Source organism: Taudactylus pleione, unplaced genomic scaffold, assembly GCF_031769625.1.
Source record: "Taudactylus pleione unplaced genomic scaffold, aTauple2 ptg000267l, whole genome shotgun sequence".
In the NCBI taxonomy this organism is placed as follows: domain Eukaryota; kingdom Metazoa; phylum Chordata; class Amphibia; order Anura; family Myobatrachidae; genus Taudactylus; species Taudactylus pleione.
The window spans coordinates 3,689,720-3,711,717 of NW_028284669.1; the positions used below are offsets into that span (position 1 = coordinate 3,689,720).

The 21,998-nt window shown below is 47.2% G+C and overlaps 1 protein-coding gene across 1 annotated transcript in view; it reads right to left on the minus strand.

The window, feature by feature from the left end:
• Positions 1 to 21,998, minus strand: part of LOC148513925 (bifunctional glutamate/proline--tRNA ligase-like) — a 168,527-nt gene that overhangs the window by 89,966 nt on the left and 56,563 nt on the right. Inside the window, exons 3-4 of the mRNA XM_088481229.1 lie at positions 16,213 to 16,264; positions 6,553 to 6,762 (exon numbers count right to left, since the gene is read on the minus strand). Coding sequence (XP_088337355.1) covers positions 6,553 to 6,762; positions 16,213 to 16,264 — 262 coding nt within the window. The remainder of the gene's footprint in view (positions 1 to 6,552; positions 6,763 to 16,212; positions 16,265 to 21,998) is intronic.

Genomic DNA, 21,998 nt, shown 5'->3' on the forward strand with positions numbered 1-21,998 from the left:
CCACCGCCAGGCGTCTCTGCGGCTGGTATCTTTTGCCAGGTTGTTTCCACGCCTCCTCTAAATGGTCCACCAACTGACCCGAAAGAGGAAAGACTGTGGCATCGCCCTTCACATCTTTGAAAAAGGCATACTTAGATTTAGCCGCTGGGGGAACTTCGTCCTCAATCACCAAGGCTGTGCGGACCGCCCGAATAAGTCCAGGAATATATACTTTGGACTTAGCATCAGCGTCCTTAGTATGGAGAGGTTCCTGATCGTAAGGATCTAGAATCTCCCCATCATCAGACGTCCCTTCGTCATCCTCATAAGGAGCGGACAGAGACGCCACCGGCTCCCCTTGCAACACATCCGACAAGTGCTGTACAGAACTCGTCAGGGAGTTAACCCACGCTGGCTCCTGAGAACCCGGGAGCGGGGAAATAGGGAGACTGTGGGGTACCACCAATTGTCGTGGGAACCCCTGCATGGGTGACGACACCACAGACTGCTGGGACAAACCCATCGGAGTAAACGCGGGCTGCGGAGCTAACTGGCCCACTAAAGCTGTTAACGCCTGAGCGAAACAAGCCCAGGGCGGCTCCTGTACCGGTGCTGTAACCGTAATAGGCCGCGCCATGGACAAACACTGCCGGCAAAGGCCCTCCGCGCTACCCTCCCCCTCCGCTAACGGTACTTTGCACGTGGTACACTGTAGCCGGAGGGGAAAATCACTTTCAGACATGATGGCACCACGTATGTGACCTCTCTCACCAATTAAGTATTAAATAGGCGAGAGACCACCCTGCAGCACCGCACCGCAAGGGCTTTAGCAGAAAGAACAGGGACAGTAATAAAGCTGACAGTTTAGAGAAGAAAAGTTACAGGCAGCAGCGCTAGCACAGTCACATACAATGCAGAGAAATAACAATTCCTGCACTAACAGCGCTGATCACTCAACTACACAGACACAGGGCCTGGTAGGACACAGCGCTGCATACACAGACCTGAGCCACAGCGGAGGAGAGGTATGCGGGGGGACCCAGACCACGATGCTTCCGTCCAGCGCTTCCAGCAGCGTTCACCATGCGTTCTGGAGAAGATGGCCGCCGAGGAGCAGAGAGGAGGCTGGCCTGGGGGAGGAGCGCTGCCACAGGACCAGTCGGCAGCATGCAGAGAGGGCTGTGTGCAGCGGGGGAGGCGCCGGCTGTGAGACAGGGAAGGCGCGCTCCCCTGGCATGCATTTAACCCCTGGGACGCCGCAGCGCTACCACTCTGCTGCGGTCCGCTGTCCCAGGGGGTAGTGGAAGCGCAGGTTGGTCGCCTGGCTCCACGCTGCAGCCAGTCCCCAGGGAGCCCCCTGCCTGGGGACTTAGGACCATGTGATCAGCGGGGACCCACCGCGGGACCCCGCTGCTTACCTCTGTCCCTCCCCCTTGAATCCGGCCATGGTCCGGAGCATCTGGGGTCACCGCTAGCTGTGACCCCAGACGCCCACCAGCATCCCCGGATCAGTAACGGCGTTCTGGTACCGGCGGGGTGTAGGGAAGACAGCATGGACGTCAGGACTGACTGTCCATGCTGTTCATCCAGTTGTGCAGCCACAGCTGCATGAAGAATAAGCTTATGGGGCTCTTCTAGCCCCCACTCCAACAGGTGCACCCGACTCCGGCCGGGCACCAAACTAAACTGAGGTGCCTTGGCCCGGGGGCGGGGTATAGGAGGGGGACCTAGTGCATCCTGGGAGGCTGAAAGCTTAACTCTTTGGTGCCCTGCGACTGACGTCACACCTATACCCCAAGGTATCCTGTGGATACCCTATGGACCCTGAAGTAGAAATATGTCAGTAACACACTGCCAATGTAATAATACTATAGAGACTGAGGTGAGAATATGCTGCTCTGTGTATTACAGTAAGAGCTGTCTCCAGGTAACACATTATATAATACGTATTAAACAAAGCCAGAGCCTGGGCTCCCTTATGCAGTGTTATTATATCTATAGTATATATGTCAGTAACACACTGCCAATGTAATAATGCTATAGAGACTGAGGTGAGAATAAGCTGCTCTGTCTATTACAGTAAGAGCTATATCCAGGTAACACATTACATAACACGTATTATACAAAGCCAGAGCCTGGGCTCCCTTATGCAGTGTTATTATATCTATAGTATATATGTCAGTAACACACTGCCAATGTAATAATACTATAGAGACTGAGGTGAGAATATGCTGCTCTGTCTATTACAGTAAGAGCTATCTCCAGGTAACACATTATATAACCTGTATTATACAAAGCCAGAGCCTGGGCTCCCTTATGCAGCGTTATTATATCTATAGTATATATGTCAGTAACACACTGCCAATGTAATAATACTATAGAGACTGAGGGGAGAATATGCTGCTCTGTCTATTACAGTAAGACATATCTCCAGGCAACACATTATATAACATGTATTATACAAAGCCAGAGCCTGGGCTCCCTTATGCAGCATTATTATATATATAGTATATATGTCAGTAACACACTGCCAATGTAATAATGCTATAGAGACTGAGGTGAGAATATGCTGCTCTGTGTATTACAGTAAGAGCTATCTCCAGGTAACACATTATATAACACGTATTATACAAAGCCAGAGCCTGGGCTCCCTTATGCAGCGTTATTATATCTATAGTATATATGTCAGTAACACACTGCCAATGTAATAATGCTATAGAGACTGAGGGGAGAATATGCTGCTCTGTGTATTACAGTAAGAGCTATCTCCAGGCAACACATTATATAACATGTATTATACAAAGCCAGAGCCTGGGCTCCATTATGCAGCGTTATTATATCTATAGTATATATGTCAGTAACACACTGCCAATGTAATAATGCTATAGAGACTGAGGGGAGAATATGCTGCTCTGTCTATTACAGTAAGAGCTATCTCCAGGTAACACATTATATAAAACGTATTATACAAAGCCAGAGCCTGGGCTCCCTTATGCAGCGTTATTATATCTATAGTATATATGTCAGTAACACACTGCCAATGTAATAATGCTATAGAGACTGAGGTGAGAATATGCTGCTCTGTGTATTACAGTAAGAGCTATCTCCAGGTAACACATTATATAACACGTATTATACAAAGCCAGGGCCTGGGCTCCCTTATGCAGCGTTATTATATCTATAGTATATATGTCAGTAACACACTGCCAATGTAATAATACTATAGAGACTGAGGGGAGAATATCCTGCTCTGTCTATTACAGTAAGAGCTATCTCCAGGTAACACATTATATAACCTGTATTATACAAAGCCAGAGCCTGAGCTCCCTTATGCAGCGTTATTATATGTATAGTATATATGTCAGTAACACACTGCCAATGTAATAATGCTATAGAGACTGAGGGGAGAATATGCTGCTCTGTCTATTACAGTAAGAGCTATCTCCAGGCAACACATTATATAACATGTATTATACAAAGCCAGAGCCTGGGCTCCCTTATGCAGCGTTATTATATCTATAGTATATATGTCAGTAACACACTGCCAATGTAATAATGCTATAGAGACTGAGGTGAGAATATGCTGCTCTGTCTATTACAGTAAGAGCAATCTCCAGGTAACACATTATATAACCTGTATTATACAAAGCCAGAGCCTGGGCTCCCTTATGCAGCATTATTATATATATAGTATATATGGCAGTAACACACTGCCAATGTAATAATGCTATAGAGACTGAGGGGAGAATATGCTGCTCTGTCTATTACAGTAAGAGCTATCTCCAGGTAACACATTATATAACCTGTATTATACAAAGCCAGAGCCTGGGCTCCCTTATGCAGCGTTATTATATCTATAGTATATGTCAGTAACACACTGCCAATGTAATAATACTATAGAGACTGAGGTGAGAATATGCTGCTCTGTCTATTACAGTAAGAGCTATCTCCAGGTAACACATTATATAACCTGTATTATACAAAGCCAGAGCCTGGGCTCCCTTATGCAGCGTTATTATATCTATAGTATATGTCAGTAACACACTGCCAATGTAATAATGCTATAGAGACTGAGGTGAGAATATGCTGCTCTGTCTATTACAGTAAGAGCTATCTCCAGGTAACACATTATATAACACGTATTATACAAAGCCAGAGCCTGGGCTCCCTTATGCAGCATTATTATATCTATAGTATATGTCAGTAACACACTGCCAATGTAATAATGCTATAGAGACTGAGGTGAGAATATGCTGCTCTGTCTATTACAGTAAGAGCTATCTCCAGGTAACACATTATATAACACGTATTATACAAAGCCAGAGCCTGGGCTCCATTATGCAGCGTTATTATATCTATAGTATATGTCAGTAACACACTGCCAATGTAATAATGCTATAGAGACTGAGGTGAGAATATGCTGCTCTGTCTATTACAGTAAGAGCTATCTCCAGGTAACACATTATATAACATGTATTATACAAAGCCAGAGCCTGGGCTCCCTTATGCAGCGTTATTATATGTATAGTATATATGTCAGTAACACACTGCCAATGTAATAATGCTATAGAGACTGAGGGGAGAATATGCTGCTCTGTCTATTACAGTAAGAGCTATCTCCAGGTAACACATTATATAACATGTATTATACAAAGCCAGGGCTCTTTTATGCAGCGTTATTATATCTATAGTATATATGTCAGTAACACACTGCCAATGTAATAATGCTATAGAGACTGAGGTGAGAATATGCTGCTCTGTCTATTACAGTAAGAGCTGTCTCCAGGTAACACATTATATAACACGTATTATACAAAGCCAGAGCCTGGGCTCCCTTATGCAGCGTTATTATATCTATAGTATATATGTCAGTAACACACTGCCAATGTAATAATGCTATAGAGACTGAGGGGAGAATATGCTGCTCTGTCTATTACAGTAAGAGCTATCTCCAGGTAACACATTATATAACATGTATTATACAAAGCCAGAGCCTGGGCTCCCTTATGCAGCGTTATTATATCTATAGTATATATGTCAGTAACACACTGCCAATGTAATAATGCTATAGAGACTGAGGTGAGAATATGCTGCTCTGTGTATTACAGTAAGAGCTATCTCCAGGTAACACATTATATAACATGTATTATACAAAGCCAGAGCCTGGGCTCCCTTATGCAGCGTTATTATATCTATAGTATATATGTCAGTAACACACTGCCAATGTAATAATGCTATAGAGACTGAGGTGAGAATATGCTGCTCTGTGTATTACAGTAAGAGCTATCTCCAGGTAACACATTATATAACATGTATTATTCAAAGCCAGAGCCTGGGCTCCCTTATGCAGCGTTATTATATCTATAGTATATATGTCAGTAACACACTGCCAATGTAATAATGCTATAGAGACTGAGGTGAGAATATGCTGCTCTGTCTATTACAGTAAGAGCTATCTGCAGGGGGACAGGTAGCATTGCAGGAGGTGCTGCCACTGCTCTGCAGCACCCGGATGTAGACAGCACCCGCCGAGCCCGCCATCTATGAAGTCTCTCTGACTGTGTGACAGACGCTCTCATGACGACATGCGGAGTCTGGAAATCAGTGGTGGGAGTCACTATCGCACAGCGGCTGCTCAGCATTGTGGGAGTGACTGTGTGTTGTGGCTGCTGCGGCTCTGTGTTCTGCATGCACAGCGCAGAGCGGCTCCCAAGTCTCCCATCATCATCATCATGTGACATCAGAACACAGGGCACAAGGGATGAGTACTTGGGTCGCTGGGGATATGGCACTGTGTGGGTGTATTGGGGGGATGGCATGCAGTGTGTCATACTGGGAAGGACCCAACCTGGGTGCCATTTATTTTTGGTACGCCACTGGATCACAGGCAGGGCTTACATGCTCTCTGGGGTGCGGCATGATACAGCTTACCCTCTCCTCTTACCGCGCAATGGCTGACGCCAGCCACTACCCCTACACTGTGCCTGGTCATGTCCACTGTAAGATTATAACTCTGTACAGAAAGCGTTTATTTGGCGTGAAGCCCACCAGGAAACATTACATTGCCCCATTCCAAAGTACTGTCATTTACAGAATATCCTACATCATTGGCTGACATATAGGGCAGTTCCACGCTGGACACATTTAATTACATATAATAAGTGAAGTGAAAATGAAGTCACGCTTTAACGTTAATTCTACGATACAATATTACAGAGCTGTGCAATATACGGTACCTGTACTAAAGATTACCGTCATCTGCCCAGCACGCTCCCTATACTGCACACCGGGAATCGCAGCACTGGGGATTGGAAGGTGGTGGGTCCCCAACATTGTGTGATTGGCTAAGACGTTCTTCCAGGGAACACGGCAGTAACACGGACACGGAACCTTCTGTACAATATCACATCCTATCATAATATCTCAGATGTGACAGGAGGAACATCTGCCGAATACCCAATCTGATAGCTATACCGATGGAAGCGCAGAGTAGTGTTACATCGTGCTCGGGCGCCTGTCATAGCGTGTACATACAGTAACTCCGGCCGTGCTCGGCTTTTATCGTGTACATACCTCGGGTGCAAAGTCAGCAATGTGGGTTTTCTCTTTCTCCAGAGCCGCCTGAGACACGAACATGGGGAAGTAACAGTTCTCTACGCCCAGCTGCTTTATCTTGCGATCAAAGAAGTCTTGAATGGCTTCCCAGATGGCGAAGGCCCAGGGGCGCAGCACGTAACATCCGCTGACATCATAATATTCAATCATCTCAGACTTTGTGATCACCTGTGGGAAAGGCCACCTTTGTCAGTACAGAAGCAGAAGACAGTTTAGATGTGATGCCAGGACTATTACAGCCGAGTCCATAGAAGAAAGACCGCGCTCCGAGTAAGCAGCTAGAAATACACAACATGGCGGCTGAGAATATCATTCCGCTGTTATATCTATTCCGACAGTTCTAATGACGCACTAGAACTCTGGTGCTCAACCTTTGTTTTTCTAGGACCCCAAGAGTCAGTGCGCCATTGTTCTGGGACCCCAACGGAATGTATTATTCTAACAATCAAGGGACCCCGCCGGGTGTAATGACCATAAGTTACACACCCTGCAATGGACATGGTCTCTAACCATTTTACAGGGGCCCAGCAGGGATTTCCTGATATGTGAATAAGCCCCGCGCTTTCCTTCACATGGAGCTATCATTATAAGGCTTATGAAGGGAAAAGGAGAGTTATGGTAGACTTACCTTCGTTAACACTCGTTCTTCAAAGTCCATAGGGTCCAAAGGGAGACATAGGGGTGTAGGTGGGACTTGGAAGACCGGACACCAACAGCAAAGATTTTGAATCCCAGGATGCTCCGGTCCTTCCCCCTATACCCCACCCACAGCCTGAGGGCAACTCAGTTTTGTTAACAAGCCTCAGGCAGGAGCAGGAAAGGAGAGAAGGAAGACTGGTACTGAGGAATCACACTCTCACACAGAGAAGGAAACAAGTGACCAAGAGAAGAAACCCATAGAAGCCAGGTGCGTCTTACCATAGAAACAGGTATACACAGTGCACGCCACTCACTCTCTTTCCCTCCTCATATATTCCTCCTCCAACCCCTTTGTTCAACAGACTTCCCGTGGATTCCATTACCCACTGCTTACTCAAGTCACTTAATTCTCATTTCATTGGAGGCCTAGATCCAATCCAGCCTGAAGGCAGGGAAGTATTCTGGAAACTTTAAAAACTTTAGGGTCATAGTTTCTCAGCGCACACCATTGGAAATATGTATGCCATATTCAGTGATAAATTCAGTCTGAGGCCGGTTTACATGCTCTGAGCCTGGTCTGGACCATAGAGCTAGAGAAAGCCTTAGCAGTCAGGAGGGATGTCTCAAGAGCCACGCCGTTAAAGACAGACGGGCTAGGTCCGAATGTAGACATGGACCCTGAGACAACAGGTCTACTCGTAGAGGAAGTTGAAAAGGAACGTCTATGGAGAGACTTTGAAAATTGAAGTACCAATGGCATCTGGGTCAAGCCTGAGCTATCAATAGGACTGTGCCCCCTTCCTGCTTGAACTTTAGAAGAACTCTAGGAAGCAGGGATATTGGAGGGAAGAGATACACCAAATGGAAAGTCCAATTCATGGACAATGCGTCCACAAAGGCTCCGTCAGGGTCCTTGTCCCATATAATTTGTAGTTGTGTCTTGAGGACATGAGACCCACTTCTGGTAGACCCAATTTGCCCACTAGGAGCTGAAAGACTTCTGGATGTGGAGACCACTCTCCTGCATGCACGTCGTGACAGCTGAGGAAATCCGCAAACCAATTGAAAACCCCTGGAATGAATACTGCGGAGATGGCCGGGAGATGGCGTTCGGTCCATGTGAGAATGTGGGACCCTTCTGTCATTGGTATCCGACTTCGAGTGCCTCCTGGGTGATTGAGGTAGGCCACTGCTGTGGCGTTTTTGGACTGAACTTGTACTGGCTTACCCTGAAGAAAATTCTGAGCCAGAGTGAGAGCTCTATAGATGGTACGAAGCTCCAGGACATCGATTGGCAACACTGCCTAGACTGGGGTCCAGCAGCCCTAGAAGCAGTGCTGGCCGATCACTGCGCCCAACCCTCAGAGGCTTGCGTTCGGGGTGAGGAGAGCCCAGTCCGGAACCTAAAAAGGGCTACCCTTGTCTAAATGGGATGTCTGTAGCCACCAGGCTAGGGACCGGCGAAACTCTGAGGAGAGGCCCATCATCTGGGATCTGAGCAGATGGGGTTAGCCCGTTCCACCTGGAGAGGATCAGGTGTTGTAGGGGCCTGGAGTGAAACTGAGCGAACTCCACCATGTCGAAGGTGGACACCACTGATCCCAAAGGTCTGCATTGCAGAGTGAATTGACACTCGGCAACTGCGGAGCAGTCTGCGCACTCGGCGCTGTATTATTCAGTTCTTGTCTGGAGTTAGGAAGATTCTCTGAACATGTGAGTCCAGGAGGGCTCCCAAATATACCATTCTCTGAGAGGGTGTCAGGGAAGACTTTTTCCAGTTGATCAGCCAACCGTGCGTTTTTTGAAAGGCAATGGTTACCTGCAGATGGCAGTGAAGAATCTCTGGTGAGCTGGCCAACAGCAAGAGATTGTCTAAGTATGGGAGTAGTCTGATCCCTTGACGATGAAGAGAGGCCACCATAACAGCCATGATTTTGGTAAAGACCCGAGGGGCCGTTGAGAGGCAAAACGGCAGAGCCTGAAATTGGTAATGCTGCTGTAATATAGCAAACCGGAGATATTGTTGAGAAGTCGCCATAGGTACATGTAGGCAAGCGTCTTAAATGTCCAGAAACACCATAAATGCCCCAGGCTCCATAGCTAGGATAATAGAGAGAAGGGTTTCCATACAAAACCTGGGCACCCTGATAAACTTGTTAAGAGATTTGAGGTTGAGGATAGGCCGATGAGACCCGTTGGGCTTCTGAACTAAGAAAAGGGTACAATAATAGCCCTTGTCTCGCTGTGAAGAGGGGACCGGAATTATAACTCCAGAGAGCACTAAGGACTGAATGGCCTTCTGGAGCAGCAGGGCCTTGCTTGGGTCCTATGGAGGTCCTGTGCAAAAGAACTGCTGGGGAGGTCACCTCAGGAAGGATAGGGCATATCTGTGGGAGACCACTTCTCTTACCTAGGCGTGTGATGTGGTATGACGCCAAAACTGGGCAAATTAAAGAAGTCGGCCTCCCACCCTGTGAGCCCCCAGGAACAGGCCCGCCTCGTCAGGCTGAAGGCTTGTCCTCAGATTTGGTAGGTTTACGTCTAGTAGCCCCGGTCTGTTTGGTCCTCAGCTTGGAGGCCTTAGTTGATGCCTGATGCCTTGGAAAGGACTGACCTTTAGCTTTTCCTTGAGGACGAAAGGATGACGTCCGAGGCTTTGCATTATATGCAGAGGGCAGGAACGCCATCTTGGAAGCTGCCAAGGTAGTCACAATTTTATCCAATTCTGGGCCAAACAGGATATCCACAGAATAAGACAGATACTCAACAACCTTTTTAGGGTCCGAATCTGCCTTCTAGGAGCAGAGCCAAACAATATGGCGGTCTACCACAGAAGTGGCAGATGCCTTGGAAGCTAGGAGAGCCATATCCATAGCTGTATCTCTAAAGTGAGAGATGTAGGACAGCTGTTTCCTCGAAGCATCAGGGGGAAATGTCTCTTCTAGGGCCTCTGCCCAACTCTCAATGGCTTTTGCCACCCAGGCCATAGCCGTAGCAGGACGAGTAATAGCTCCTGTAAGAGAGAATAGATTTTTGACAAGCTTCTATCCTTCTATCCGTAGTCTCCTTCAAGGAGGTTGCAGTATGGATGGGTAAGGTGGCATTCTTGACCAGACGTGTTACGTAGGAATGCACTGCTGGAGGAACTTACCATTTAGTGCAAGCAGTAGCTGGAAGAGGGTAAAAGGAACTTAGGCAGCTGAAACCTTTTACTGGGCATAGTCTAAGCTTCACTCATGATCAGATAGCTGGTCAGATGAGGAAACTCTGGTAAAACTACCTTTTGTCGTTTAAGGAGTGGCTGTTTTGCTATAGGAGCGGGTTCTGCCTCTTCTATTTGTAGAATAGATTTGACAGCTCTCACCAGTGCAGGTCTATTTAATTTAGAGATTGGGCTCCTTGTCTCCGGTGGGGGGTCAGAGTGAGAGAGGTCTGTGTCTTCTCCCTCCCCAGATGATACATCAGACTCTGATAGCTGGGAGGACTGGCAAGATAACAGCACGCTTAGTAGGGTTACTAGGTAAGGGGGGGGGGGGGGTTCCTCGACTCTGGCGGGGGGTCAGAGTGAGAGAGGTCTGCGTCTTCTGCCTCCCCAGATGATACATCAGACTCTGAAAGCTGGGAGGACTGGGAAGATAACACAGCACGCTTAGTAGGGTTACTGGGTAAGGGGGGGTTCCTCGTCTCCTGAGGGGGAGTCAGAGTGATAGAGGTCTGTCTCTTCTCCCTCCCCAGATGATACATCAGACGCTGGGAGGACTGGGAAGAAAACACAGCACGCTTAGTAGGGTTACTAGGTAAGGGTCTCTCTTTTTGCAGCATTTGTTGAAAAGCTGTAGAGGTATCCAACAAATTCTGTATTGAGGTAGAAAAATATCTACCCATGAGGGAGGCAAAGGATGTGCAGGGAGCACCGGTTGTGACCATCCCATAGGGGGAGCTACCACAGGGACCGCTAGGTGGTCCTGCTATTTTTGCCAGCACCTGTGAAAAGGCATCCCAAGGTGGGTCCTGAGGAGAATACAACGGGGCTGATGGGCCCAGGGTGGTATAACAAGTTGTACAAAGACCATCCTGAATGAGGTCCTCTGTGGCTAGACCCGCTGAGCAGGACTTACATGACACCAGAGTAGGAGCAGCAGCATCACCCTGCTTGTTATTCTTTCCTCTGTCAGACATAGTCACAGGGATAATGTAACACACAATCTGACACAGTGCAGTGAGCAACCCAGACGTATGTGTAATAATAATGTGATAGCCCTCACAAATATAGGGAGAAGTGCGGTACAATGAGCCCCCTTATACCTTAGTATGTCAGGGTAAAGTAGAATAAAGGGAAAGGTATAAGCTGACAGTATAAAAAGTTCGAGGCTACTGCATTTGCGAGTGCAGGCGAGTTTAGGACAATGTAAACTGACACCTTTTAATGAGAGTAGCAGTAAAAGGTGCGAGTTTTAGAGAAGCCATCACAGATCAGTGAGATCCGTGATGGCTTCTGTGTGTGTTAAAAAAAACAACAAAAAAAACGTGTACCCCCTCCCCAAAAGCATAACCAGCCCCGGGCTTTATAAAGCCTGTTCTGGTTCTAAAAATACAGGGCCAAAATGCGTAGGGGGCCCCTGTATATTAAGAACCAGCACAGGGCTTTGTTGAGCTGGTCCTGGTTCTGGAAAATCAGGGGACAAAATGAGTAGGGGTCCCCTGAAAATTCCAGTACCAGCACCGAACTCTGTCTAGCGGGGGGATAATGCCACAGCCAGGGAAAACCTTTCAGCGGTTTCCCCGGCCAAAGCATTACCCCTGACCGCTAGTCAGTCCAGGCTGGAGATCCCTGGGGAGTTGGGTACCCCCCCAATAAAGGGGTACCCCTCTCCAGGGCACCCCAGGCCTAGACTGATAGCCCGGGGCTATCCCCGGCACCCTAGGGCGGTGGGTTGATAGTGTAAAATGAAATTTTCCATATTGTCTTTATTTGGAGAACCACAAATACCAGCATGCGGGGCATTACGGGCCCGCTGGCACTTGTAGTTCCACAACTAAAGAAATACGTAAATAAACAAACATACACCGTGAAAGTATAATTTTAATAAAACATACATGCACACTCACACTCACACATACTCACCTAGTATCCGAAGTAACCCATAGGGGTGTACCTGAAAAAAAAAAATCCATACTCACCTCTCCTATGCGTCGATCACGTCCTCTTCTGCAAGTAGGCAATCCAGGGGTTAAAATAAAAAAACGGGAAAAAACCGAACCATACAGACCGAGCAAAGGTATGTGTGTACACATACCTTTGCTCCGCGTAAATGACCGGGACACATGTGTGCCCCGTCAGTGCAGGGGCCGCCAGCCAATCAGGGAGCATCTCCGTCGGAGCAGCTCCCTGATTCGCTGAATGCGGCCAGCCTGTGTGTCCCTTAGACTTCTATGGTGAGAAATCCCCATAGACGTCTATTGTGGGAACCGCTACATCGTAGCCGCAAGATTAATTGATGTTAATCTTGTGGTTACATCACTGATACAATGTCGCGACATACACACATACCTTTGCTCGGTCCGTATGGTTCGGTTTTTTTCAGTTTTTTTATTTTAACCCCTGGATTGCTTACTTGGAGAAGAGGACGTGATCTACGCATAGGAGAGGTGAGTATGGATTTTTTTTTTTCAGGTACACCCCTATGGGTTACTTCGGATACTAGGTGAGTATGTGTGAGTGTGCATGTATGTTTTATTAAAATTATACTTTCACGGTGTATGTTTGTTTATTTACGTATTTCTTTAGCTGTGGAACTACAAGTGCCAGCGGGCCCGTAATGCCCCGCATGCTGGTACTTGTGGTTCTCCAAATACCAGCATGCAGGGGAGGCTTGCTGGTACTTGTGGTTCTACAAATAAAGACAATATTGAAAACTTAATTTTACACTTTACACTATCAACCCGGCACCCACCGCCCTAGGGTGGGGGGGATAGCCCCGGGCTATCAGTCTAGGCCTGGGGTGCCCTGGAGAGGGGTACCCCTTTATTGGGGGGTACCCAACTCCCCAGGGATCCCCGGCCTGGACTGACTAGCGGTCAGGGGTAATGTTTTGGCCGGGGAAACCGCTGAAAGGTTTTCCCTGGCTGTGGCATTATCCCCCTGCTAGAAAGAGTTCGTGCTGGTTCTGGAATTTTCAGGGGACCCCTACTCGTTTTGTCCCCTGATTTTCCAGAACCAGCTCAACAAAGCCCTGTGCTGGTTCTTAATATACAGGGGCCCCCTACGCATTTTGGCCCCTGTATTTTTAGAACCAGAACAGGCTTTATAAAGCCCGGGCTGGTTATGCTTTTGGGGAGGGGGTGCACGTAATTTTTTTTTAATTAAAAACATTTAACATAAGTACACACAGAAACATGTACATATCTCATGGATATGTGCACGTTTCTGTGTTAATCTGACCTGCTCAGGATGTACTCGCTAGCCTGAAGCAGGTCTATTATTTGGGGACTTTTGGTAATCTTTTTTTTGCGAGTCTGAAACAGACCCTATTACTATTACATTGGGCGAGTTGATTGTTTTCAATGTGAAAACATCCGGATGCGAGTTTGAGAATGGAGCGTTTTAGTAACTCTGAAAAATGCGAGTTTTAGTGAACAGACTCCGATTACATTGGAGAGTTATGAAAAATTGCGAGTTTAGCACCAAACTCGCAATTTACCAAAACAGACTACCTATTACATTTGGCCCTATATATCTACAATTGGCACTACAATCACTTACACAGACCGCAGTGGCCGGTAGGATATAGCGCTGTATAACCTGGCCAGTGGGAGAGGTATACAGGGAGACAGGACCCACCATTCCCAGAGACCTGTGAAGCAGAAAATGGCTGCCGTGCGTCTCTCAAGGGGTGAGGGAGGAGCAGCAAGACCGCAGTGGAATGGTGCCCTGAGCTGGGGGAGGGGCTACAGGGAGAGCACCTTCTCACCTTGCTGACGTTAGCCACTGGGTCCCCTGGCCTCTAAAATATGTCCTGCACCAGTGATATATATATATATGCCCTGGTGGTCTAGTGGAGTCCTGGGCGAACCAGTGTCCACATCAGGGCCTCCGGTTTATCTCCTGAGAACGGAGGCAAGAATGCGCAAAGACGTGGGGATCTGCCTTACCTGTCCCCTGGATTCCAGACAGTAGTCTGGGGTCCGGGGAACCTGCTAGCTAGTCCCCCATCAGAGCCCCGCCGGGATTACCTAGCCGGGAGCTGGTGTCATGGCGCCGCGGAGGGGTGATGGAGCAGCAGTGCAGACGTCCCCATCAGAGCCTAGCCGGGAGTAGCTAGCCGGGAGCTGGTGTCATGGCGCCGCGGAGGGGTGATGGAGCAGCAGTGCAGACGTCCCCATCAGAGCCCCGCCGGGAGTACCTAGCCGGGAGCTGGTGTCATGGCGCCGCGGAGGGGTGATGGAGCAGCAGTGCAGACGTCCCCATCAGAGCCCCGCCGGGAGAACCTGGCCGGGAGCTGGTGTCATGGAGCCGCGGAGGGGTGATGGAGCAGCAGTGCAGACGTCCCCATCAGAGCCCCGCTGGGAGTACCTAGCCGGGAGCTGGTGTCATGGCGCCGCGGAGGGGTGATGGAGCAGCAGTGCAGACGTCCCCAACAGAGCACTGCCGAGAGAACCTAGCCGGGAGCTGGTGTCATGGTGCCGTGGAGGGGCAATGGAGCAGCAGTGCAGACGTCCCCATCAGAGCCCCGCCGGGAGTACCTAGCCGGGAGCTGGTGTCATGGCGCCGCGGAGGGGTGATGGAGCAGCAGTGCAGACGACCACATCAGAGCCCCGCCGGGAGTACCTAGCCGGGAGCTGGTGTCATGGCGCCGCGGAGGGGTGATGGAGCAGCAGTGCAGACGTCCCCATCAGAGCCCCGCCGGGAGAACCTAGCCGGGAGCTGGTGTCATGGAGCCGCGGAGGGGTGATGGAGCAGCAGTGCAGACGTCCCCATCAGAGCCCCGCCGGGAGTACCTAGCCGGGAGCTGGTGTCATGGAGCCGTGGAGGGGTGATGGAGCAGCAGTGCAGACGTCCCCATCAGAGCCCCGCCGGGAGAACCTAGCCGGGAGCTGGTGTCATGGCGCCGCGGAGGGGTGATGGAGCAGCAGTGCAGACGTCCCCATCAGAGCCCAGCCGGGAGTAGCTAGCCGGGAGCTGGTGTCATGGCGCCGCGGAGGGGTGATGGAGCAGCAGTGCAGACGTCCCCATCAGAGCCCCGCCGGGAGTACCTAGCCGGGAGCTGGTGTCATGGCGCCGCGGAGGGGTGATGGAGCAGCAGTGCAGACGTCCCCATCAGAGCCCCGCCGGGAGAACCTAGCCGGGAGCTGGTGTCATGGAGCCGCGGAGGGGTGATGGAGCAGCAGTGCAGACGTCCCCATCAGAGCCCCGCCGGGAGAACCTAGCCGGGAGCTGGTGTCATGGTGCCGTGGAGGGGTGATGGAGCAGCAGTGCAGACGTCCCCATCAGAGCCCCGCCGGGAGTACCTAGCCGGGAGCTGGTGTCATGGCGCCGCGGAGGGGTGATGGAGCAGCAGTGCAGACGTCCAAGGGACTGTGTCACGCTGCGGCTCATAAGTAAAATAAGTAGAAATTAAAATAAATTTTAAAAAAATAAGCTTGGGCTGCGTGAAGCACCCCCACTGTTCAAAATGGTGACCCAGCTCCTGCCGGACAGCAATGAAACGGAGCTGCCTCAGGCTGTGGGCGGGGTTATAGGCGGAAGGACCGGAGCATCCTGGGATTGTAAAGCTTTGCTGTTGGTGTCCGGTCCTCCAGATCCCACCTACACCCCCATTGTCGTGTGGAGCCCTATGGACCCCGAAGAAGAAAATTGAGTTTTATGCAAATTGTGGAGAAGTCTCGCTCATACACTACAGGTGTCATACATTGCCTCAGAGAATGGAAGGGGTACAGCGGGCAATGGTCCATTCCCAGGAAACATTTGTTTTTTCTCACCTGTGAGTACCAGTCAGAGAGATCTTCTTCCTTCTTGGCTTCCAGCCCCAGCCTACAGGGAAACAGAACAGAACAGAAAACACTTTATGTACATGAGGTTTCCCAGATAAAGTCATGGTCACATATAATCATACGACTAGGATCTTGGTTACAGAAGACAACGGAACTAAAGCCCTAGAGCAATGGAAAATACCATATCCAGCTGGGACAATTGAGAAGATCCAACCAGAGTGGTGACGAGTGGGCCTGAATACTGATGTTTATATAGTAACTATAACAGCACGGAGGGAGGTTAGCGACAGTAGAACGATGGATGGTGGCAGAGAGGTCACTACCCATACATATAAAGTGGTGACCTCACGCTTTAGAGACTACCTTGGCTCTCGAAGTAGTTACAGTATATGTTGGGGTTTTTTTGGTATACTTTACACTAATTCATATTTTCTGTATTTATATTTCACTTTTCAGGAACATTTAGATTTTTATTATGCAAAATCAATATTATAGTTTGTAAATTAAATTAGGATATATTGTTTAAAAATGGAAGATCTATTAATAGGGAATTTATATAGGGAATAATAGGGAATTAATATAGGGAACAATAGGGAATTATTATAGGGAACAATAGGGAATTTATATAGGGAATAATAGGGAATTAACATAGGGAACAATAGGGAATTAACATAGGGAACAATAGGGAATTATTATAGGGAACAATAGGGAATTATTATAGGGAACAATAGGGAATTTATATAGGGAATAATAGGGAATTTATATAGGGAACAATAGGGAATTTATATAGGGAATAATAGGGAATTTATATAGGGAACAATAGGGAATTTATATAGGGAACAATAGGGAATTTATATAGGGAACAATAGGGAATTTATATAGGGAATAATAAGGAATTTATAAGGGGAATAATAAGGAATTTATAAGGGGAATAATAAGGAATTTATAAGGGGAATAATCGGGAATTTATATAGGGAATAATAGGGAATGTACATAGAAAGGAGGTTACTTTATGCTCCAAACTCTGCGCAAACCTCATTTGCTAAATAATTTTTTAATGCTCTGCAAAGGGTCTCTGCAAAGGGTCTCTGCAAAGGGTCTCTGCAAAGGGTCTCTGCAAAGGGTCTCTGCAAAGGGTCTCTGCAAAGGGTCTCTGCAAAGGGTCTCTGCAAAGGGTCTCTGCAAAGGGTCTCTGCAAAGGGTCTCTATTTTTATTGGGGGACTTTAACCTTGTGCTTGATCCTTACTTAGCCAGGTCCGGTCCTAATAATAGGAATAAATCTCCCTCAATGATCAATCTCTCAGAGGTCTGGAATACAGTAAAGAGCAGGAGCTGTGGGATATATGGAGGGCGAGTCAGCCTATAAGTTATCCCATGTACATGGATCTTATTCACAAATAGACGGAGCTGTTACAGATACATGGAGCATCCAACAGATCACACAATCAGATTCTGCCTATAATATGCTCCAATGGGATCATATGCAAAATCTAACAACATCTAAAACGTGGAGATCCCCTAGAATAGAGGTTAAACAAGCCATTAAAGAATCACTATTCGATTTTCTTAAAACATAATTCAATGGAAGATACAAACCCTATAACTTTATGGTGTGCGCAAAAAGCATCTATACGCGTCAATAATACAAATCACCCCCTAGAATGAAGAGACAGGAAACTAGAACTCAGGGAGAGCTAAATATTAATCCTATAATAGCCAATTACAATAATAATAAGCGACGGTCCATGTGTAGAGAAAATTGCCTTTGTCAGTTCTAGGACAAATAAACTTATTCAAGATGTCTATTCAACCCAAGTATCTATATATTCTGCAACATTCTCCAGTGTATGTCCCCGAGGGGGTGTTCTCTGCCATTGGTAGTACACGCTCCTCTTTTATATGGGGTCATGCCCCTTTATAGATCTAGGGCGTCTGGGGGGCCCGGCTCATCCTAATCTGCGGTTTTACGACATCGCTGCTCACTTAGTCCATTTGTCAGATTGGGTGTCTGGCTCCGCTGGTCCAACATTACTGGGCTTCCTGGCTGAGCGGGTGGGATCGTTCCTTATCCATTCATGGTTTATATTTCCTGGTATATATGCTTCTGGGTTACCCCTTTACTTCGTCAGGCTGTTAATTTGGCGTTACGCTCAGTCCATTTTGATTGGTCTGATACGGATGCTGATTCCCCTCTTTGGTTTAATAGATCTTATCCTGAACTACTTAAGCTACCATAGGATAATATATGGCTCCTGAAGGACGTTAGGACTCTAGGCCAAGTGTATGAGGGTGCGAACTTTAAGTCTTTTCAGCAGTTACAAATTGACTTTAATATTCCTAATACAGCCTTTTCTATACTTGCAATTACGGCACGCTGTATATACACAATTTGCCTGGGCTTCTCCTGGCTTCTCCTTGGTTTCTAATTTGGGCTCTAAGGGTAGGGTGTCCTCTATCTATGCAGTTCTCAATGATAGACTATTTCCAGAATTGCTTATGCCTCTTAAGTCAAAATGGGAAACAGATTTGGGTCCACTCTCTAATGAACATTGGTCTCAAATATTAAGTTCAAATTAATACACTACACCATGTGTTAGATATCAACAGGTAAATGTTTATGTCCTGCATAGAGTATATTGTACAACCTGCTGGTCTTAGGGAGGACTCTCTCTGTCCTAGATGTCAGGAGGAGAATGCTGGTTTCTGGCATTACTATGGGACTGCCCGCTAGTTCATATATTTGGGGAACATGTTTGGAGGGATATCCTGGCCACGGACCCCTCTTTACTGAGCTTCAGCCCTGAAATTTGTTTGTTGGGACTTGACCTGAAAATCACACTCCCTGGTATCGTACTGTTATGTTATGTGTCTATCTACACTGGCCAAGGTCATTGTAGAGTGAATGAGGTGTGCCCCTCACCCTCCTGATGGGCTTAAGTGGAGGATCTTGGTAGGTGATAAGACAGGAAAAGCATATCTTCAAATCCCGCAATATTAGGTCTGAATTTCATGGTAAATGGGATAGATGGTGCAGAACTACTGCTGCTGTCAGACTACATAATAACTCTTCCCTCTATCTGCTGAGCGTGGGATGTGCTTGTCTGGGTTTGGCCAAAAACAGCTGATATTCATATAGTTGGTGCTTTACTTGACATAATGATATATTCATGTCCTTAATCACTGATACTTAGTATGTTCTGTCTATCGAGGCAATTTTTTGTTATCCGTATTGTTGATTTTTGTATATCGCCTGATGATTGGATATATTTTATCTTTTTGAAAGGCTTATATCGATATTTTTGGAGAATTATTTGGTATATACGACTCTTCTTCATATGTATGTTTTACGATATATGTAACTGATGACTTTATTTTGTATTTTTGTAACTTTGGAAACTTGTTTTTCAATAAAAAAAATTACCTGATTTAAAAAAACAACTCAGGGAGAACTAAAGTCTCAATCACCAGAACTAGAAAAGCAGCATAAAATTAATCCCACAAGTAAAGATCTAACTCACAAGTTAAAGAAAATAAGGGAAGATTTGGAAACATACTTTATAACTGATTAAAAGGAACACAAAGCTTATTTATAGATATTACACTGAGGAAATAGAGCTTCCGGACTCCTAGCAAGGAAATTACAGGGTGAAAGAAGCAGGAACTCTGTAATAGCTTTATATGATAGAACAGGAGATAAATTATCCAATCCTTTACATATATCTAATGTTTTTGCAGAGTACTATACGCTGTTATATAATCTGAAACAAGACTCGGAGATAATACAACCTAACTAAGAGACTATAGCAGCCTTGTTATGGAAGATAGCACTACCAAGGATGAATGAACTAACTACAGGCATCGTACACATAAGTCGTGGTCATTACAGGTAAGATAAAATCTCGGCACCAGATGGATACTCTAATAACTTCTAGACCCTTTTCCATTATTGTTACAAGTTTTTGAGACAGGCATCTTGCTGGGGGAATATCCTCCAGAAATGCTAGAAGTCTGTATAGTAACAATCCTAAAACCAGGTAAAGAACCAGTATATCCTCAATATTATAGGCCTACAGCATTACTAAACACAGATAATAAAATATATGCTACAATTATCGCAAATAGATTGAACCCACTATTACCAGAATTAATCGTATCCGTCCAAGTGGGATTTGTAAGGGATAGACAAGTCCCTGATAATATCCGCAGAGCTATGTCTATACTGGAATACTCTACTCAAAAGGAAGAACAGATATTGGTACCATCATTAGACGAAGAGAAGCTTTTAACAGACTACACTGGGGATACGCAAAGGCTGTTCTGGAGAAATTTGGTATACTGGACAGTTTGTTAAATGCAATAACTGCACCCACTCAGTGGAATGCCCTCCAATTTCTTCTAGTCTCTAAACCTCCAAGCGTTCCTTGAAAACTCAACTCTTCAGAAGAGCTTATCAGACTCCAGAACCACCCACATAACCTCTATAATCTATCCTACCAAATTACATCCCCACTTGTCACCTGGTGCCAGGAACTAACCACCCAAACCACACAGCATCCTCTATTCTATCTAACTCCCCCTCTGCTAGTGCTCGTCACCTGGTGCCAGGAACTAACCACCCAAACCACACAGCATCCTCTATTCTATCTAACTCCCCCTCTGCTAGTGCTCGTCACCTGGTGCCAGGAACTAACCACCCAAACCACACAGCGTCCTCTATTCTATCCAACTCCCCCTCTGCTAGTGCTCGTCACCTGGTGCCAGGAACTAACCACCCAAACCACACAGCATCCTCTATTCTATCTAACTCCCCCTCTGCTAGTGCTCATCACCTGGTGCCAGGAACTAACCACCCAAACCACACAGCAACCTCTATTCTATCCGACTCCCCCTCTGCTAGTGCTCGTCACCTGGTGCCAGGAACTAACCACCCAAACCACACAGCATCCTCTATTCTATCTAACTCCCACTCTGCTAGTGCTCGTCACCTGGTGCCAGGAACTAACCACCCAAACCACACAGCGTCCTCTATTCTATCTAACTCCCCCTCTGCTAGTGCTCGTCATCTGGTGCCAGGAACTAACCACCCAAACCACACAGCATCCTCTATTCTATCTAACTCCCACTCTGCTAGTGCTCATCACCTGGTGCCAGGAACTAACCACCCAAACCACACAGCATCCTCTATTCTATCTAACTCCCCCTCTGCTAGTGCTCGTCACCTGGTGCCAGGAACTAACCACCCAAACCACACAGCGTCCTCTATTCTATCCAACTCCCCCTCTGCTAGTGCTCGTCACCTGGTGCCAGGAACTAACCACCCAAACCACACAGCATCCTCTATTCTATCTAACTCCCCCTCTGCTAGTGCTCATCACCTGGTGCCAGGAACTAACCACCCAAACCACACAGCAACCTCTATTCTATCCGACTCCCCCTCTGCTAGTGCTCGTCACCTGGTGCCAGGAACTAACCACCCAAACCACACAGCATCCTCTATTCTATCTAACTCCCACTCTGCTAGTGCTCGTCACCTGGTGCCAGGAACTAAGCAACCAAACCACACAGCGTCCTCTATTCTATCTAACTCCCCCTCTGCTAGTGCTCGTCATCTGGTGCCAGGAACTAACCACCCAAACCACACAGCATCCTCTATTCTATCTAACTCCCCCTCTGCTAGTGCTCGTCACCTGGTGCCAGGAACTAACCACCCAAACCACACAGCGTCCTCTATTCTATCCAACTCCCCCTCTGCTAGTGCTCGTCACCTGGTGCC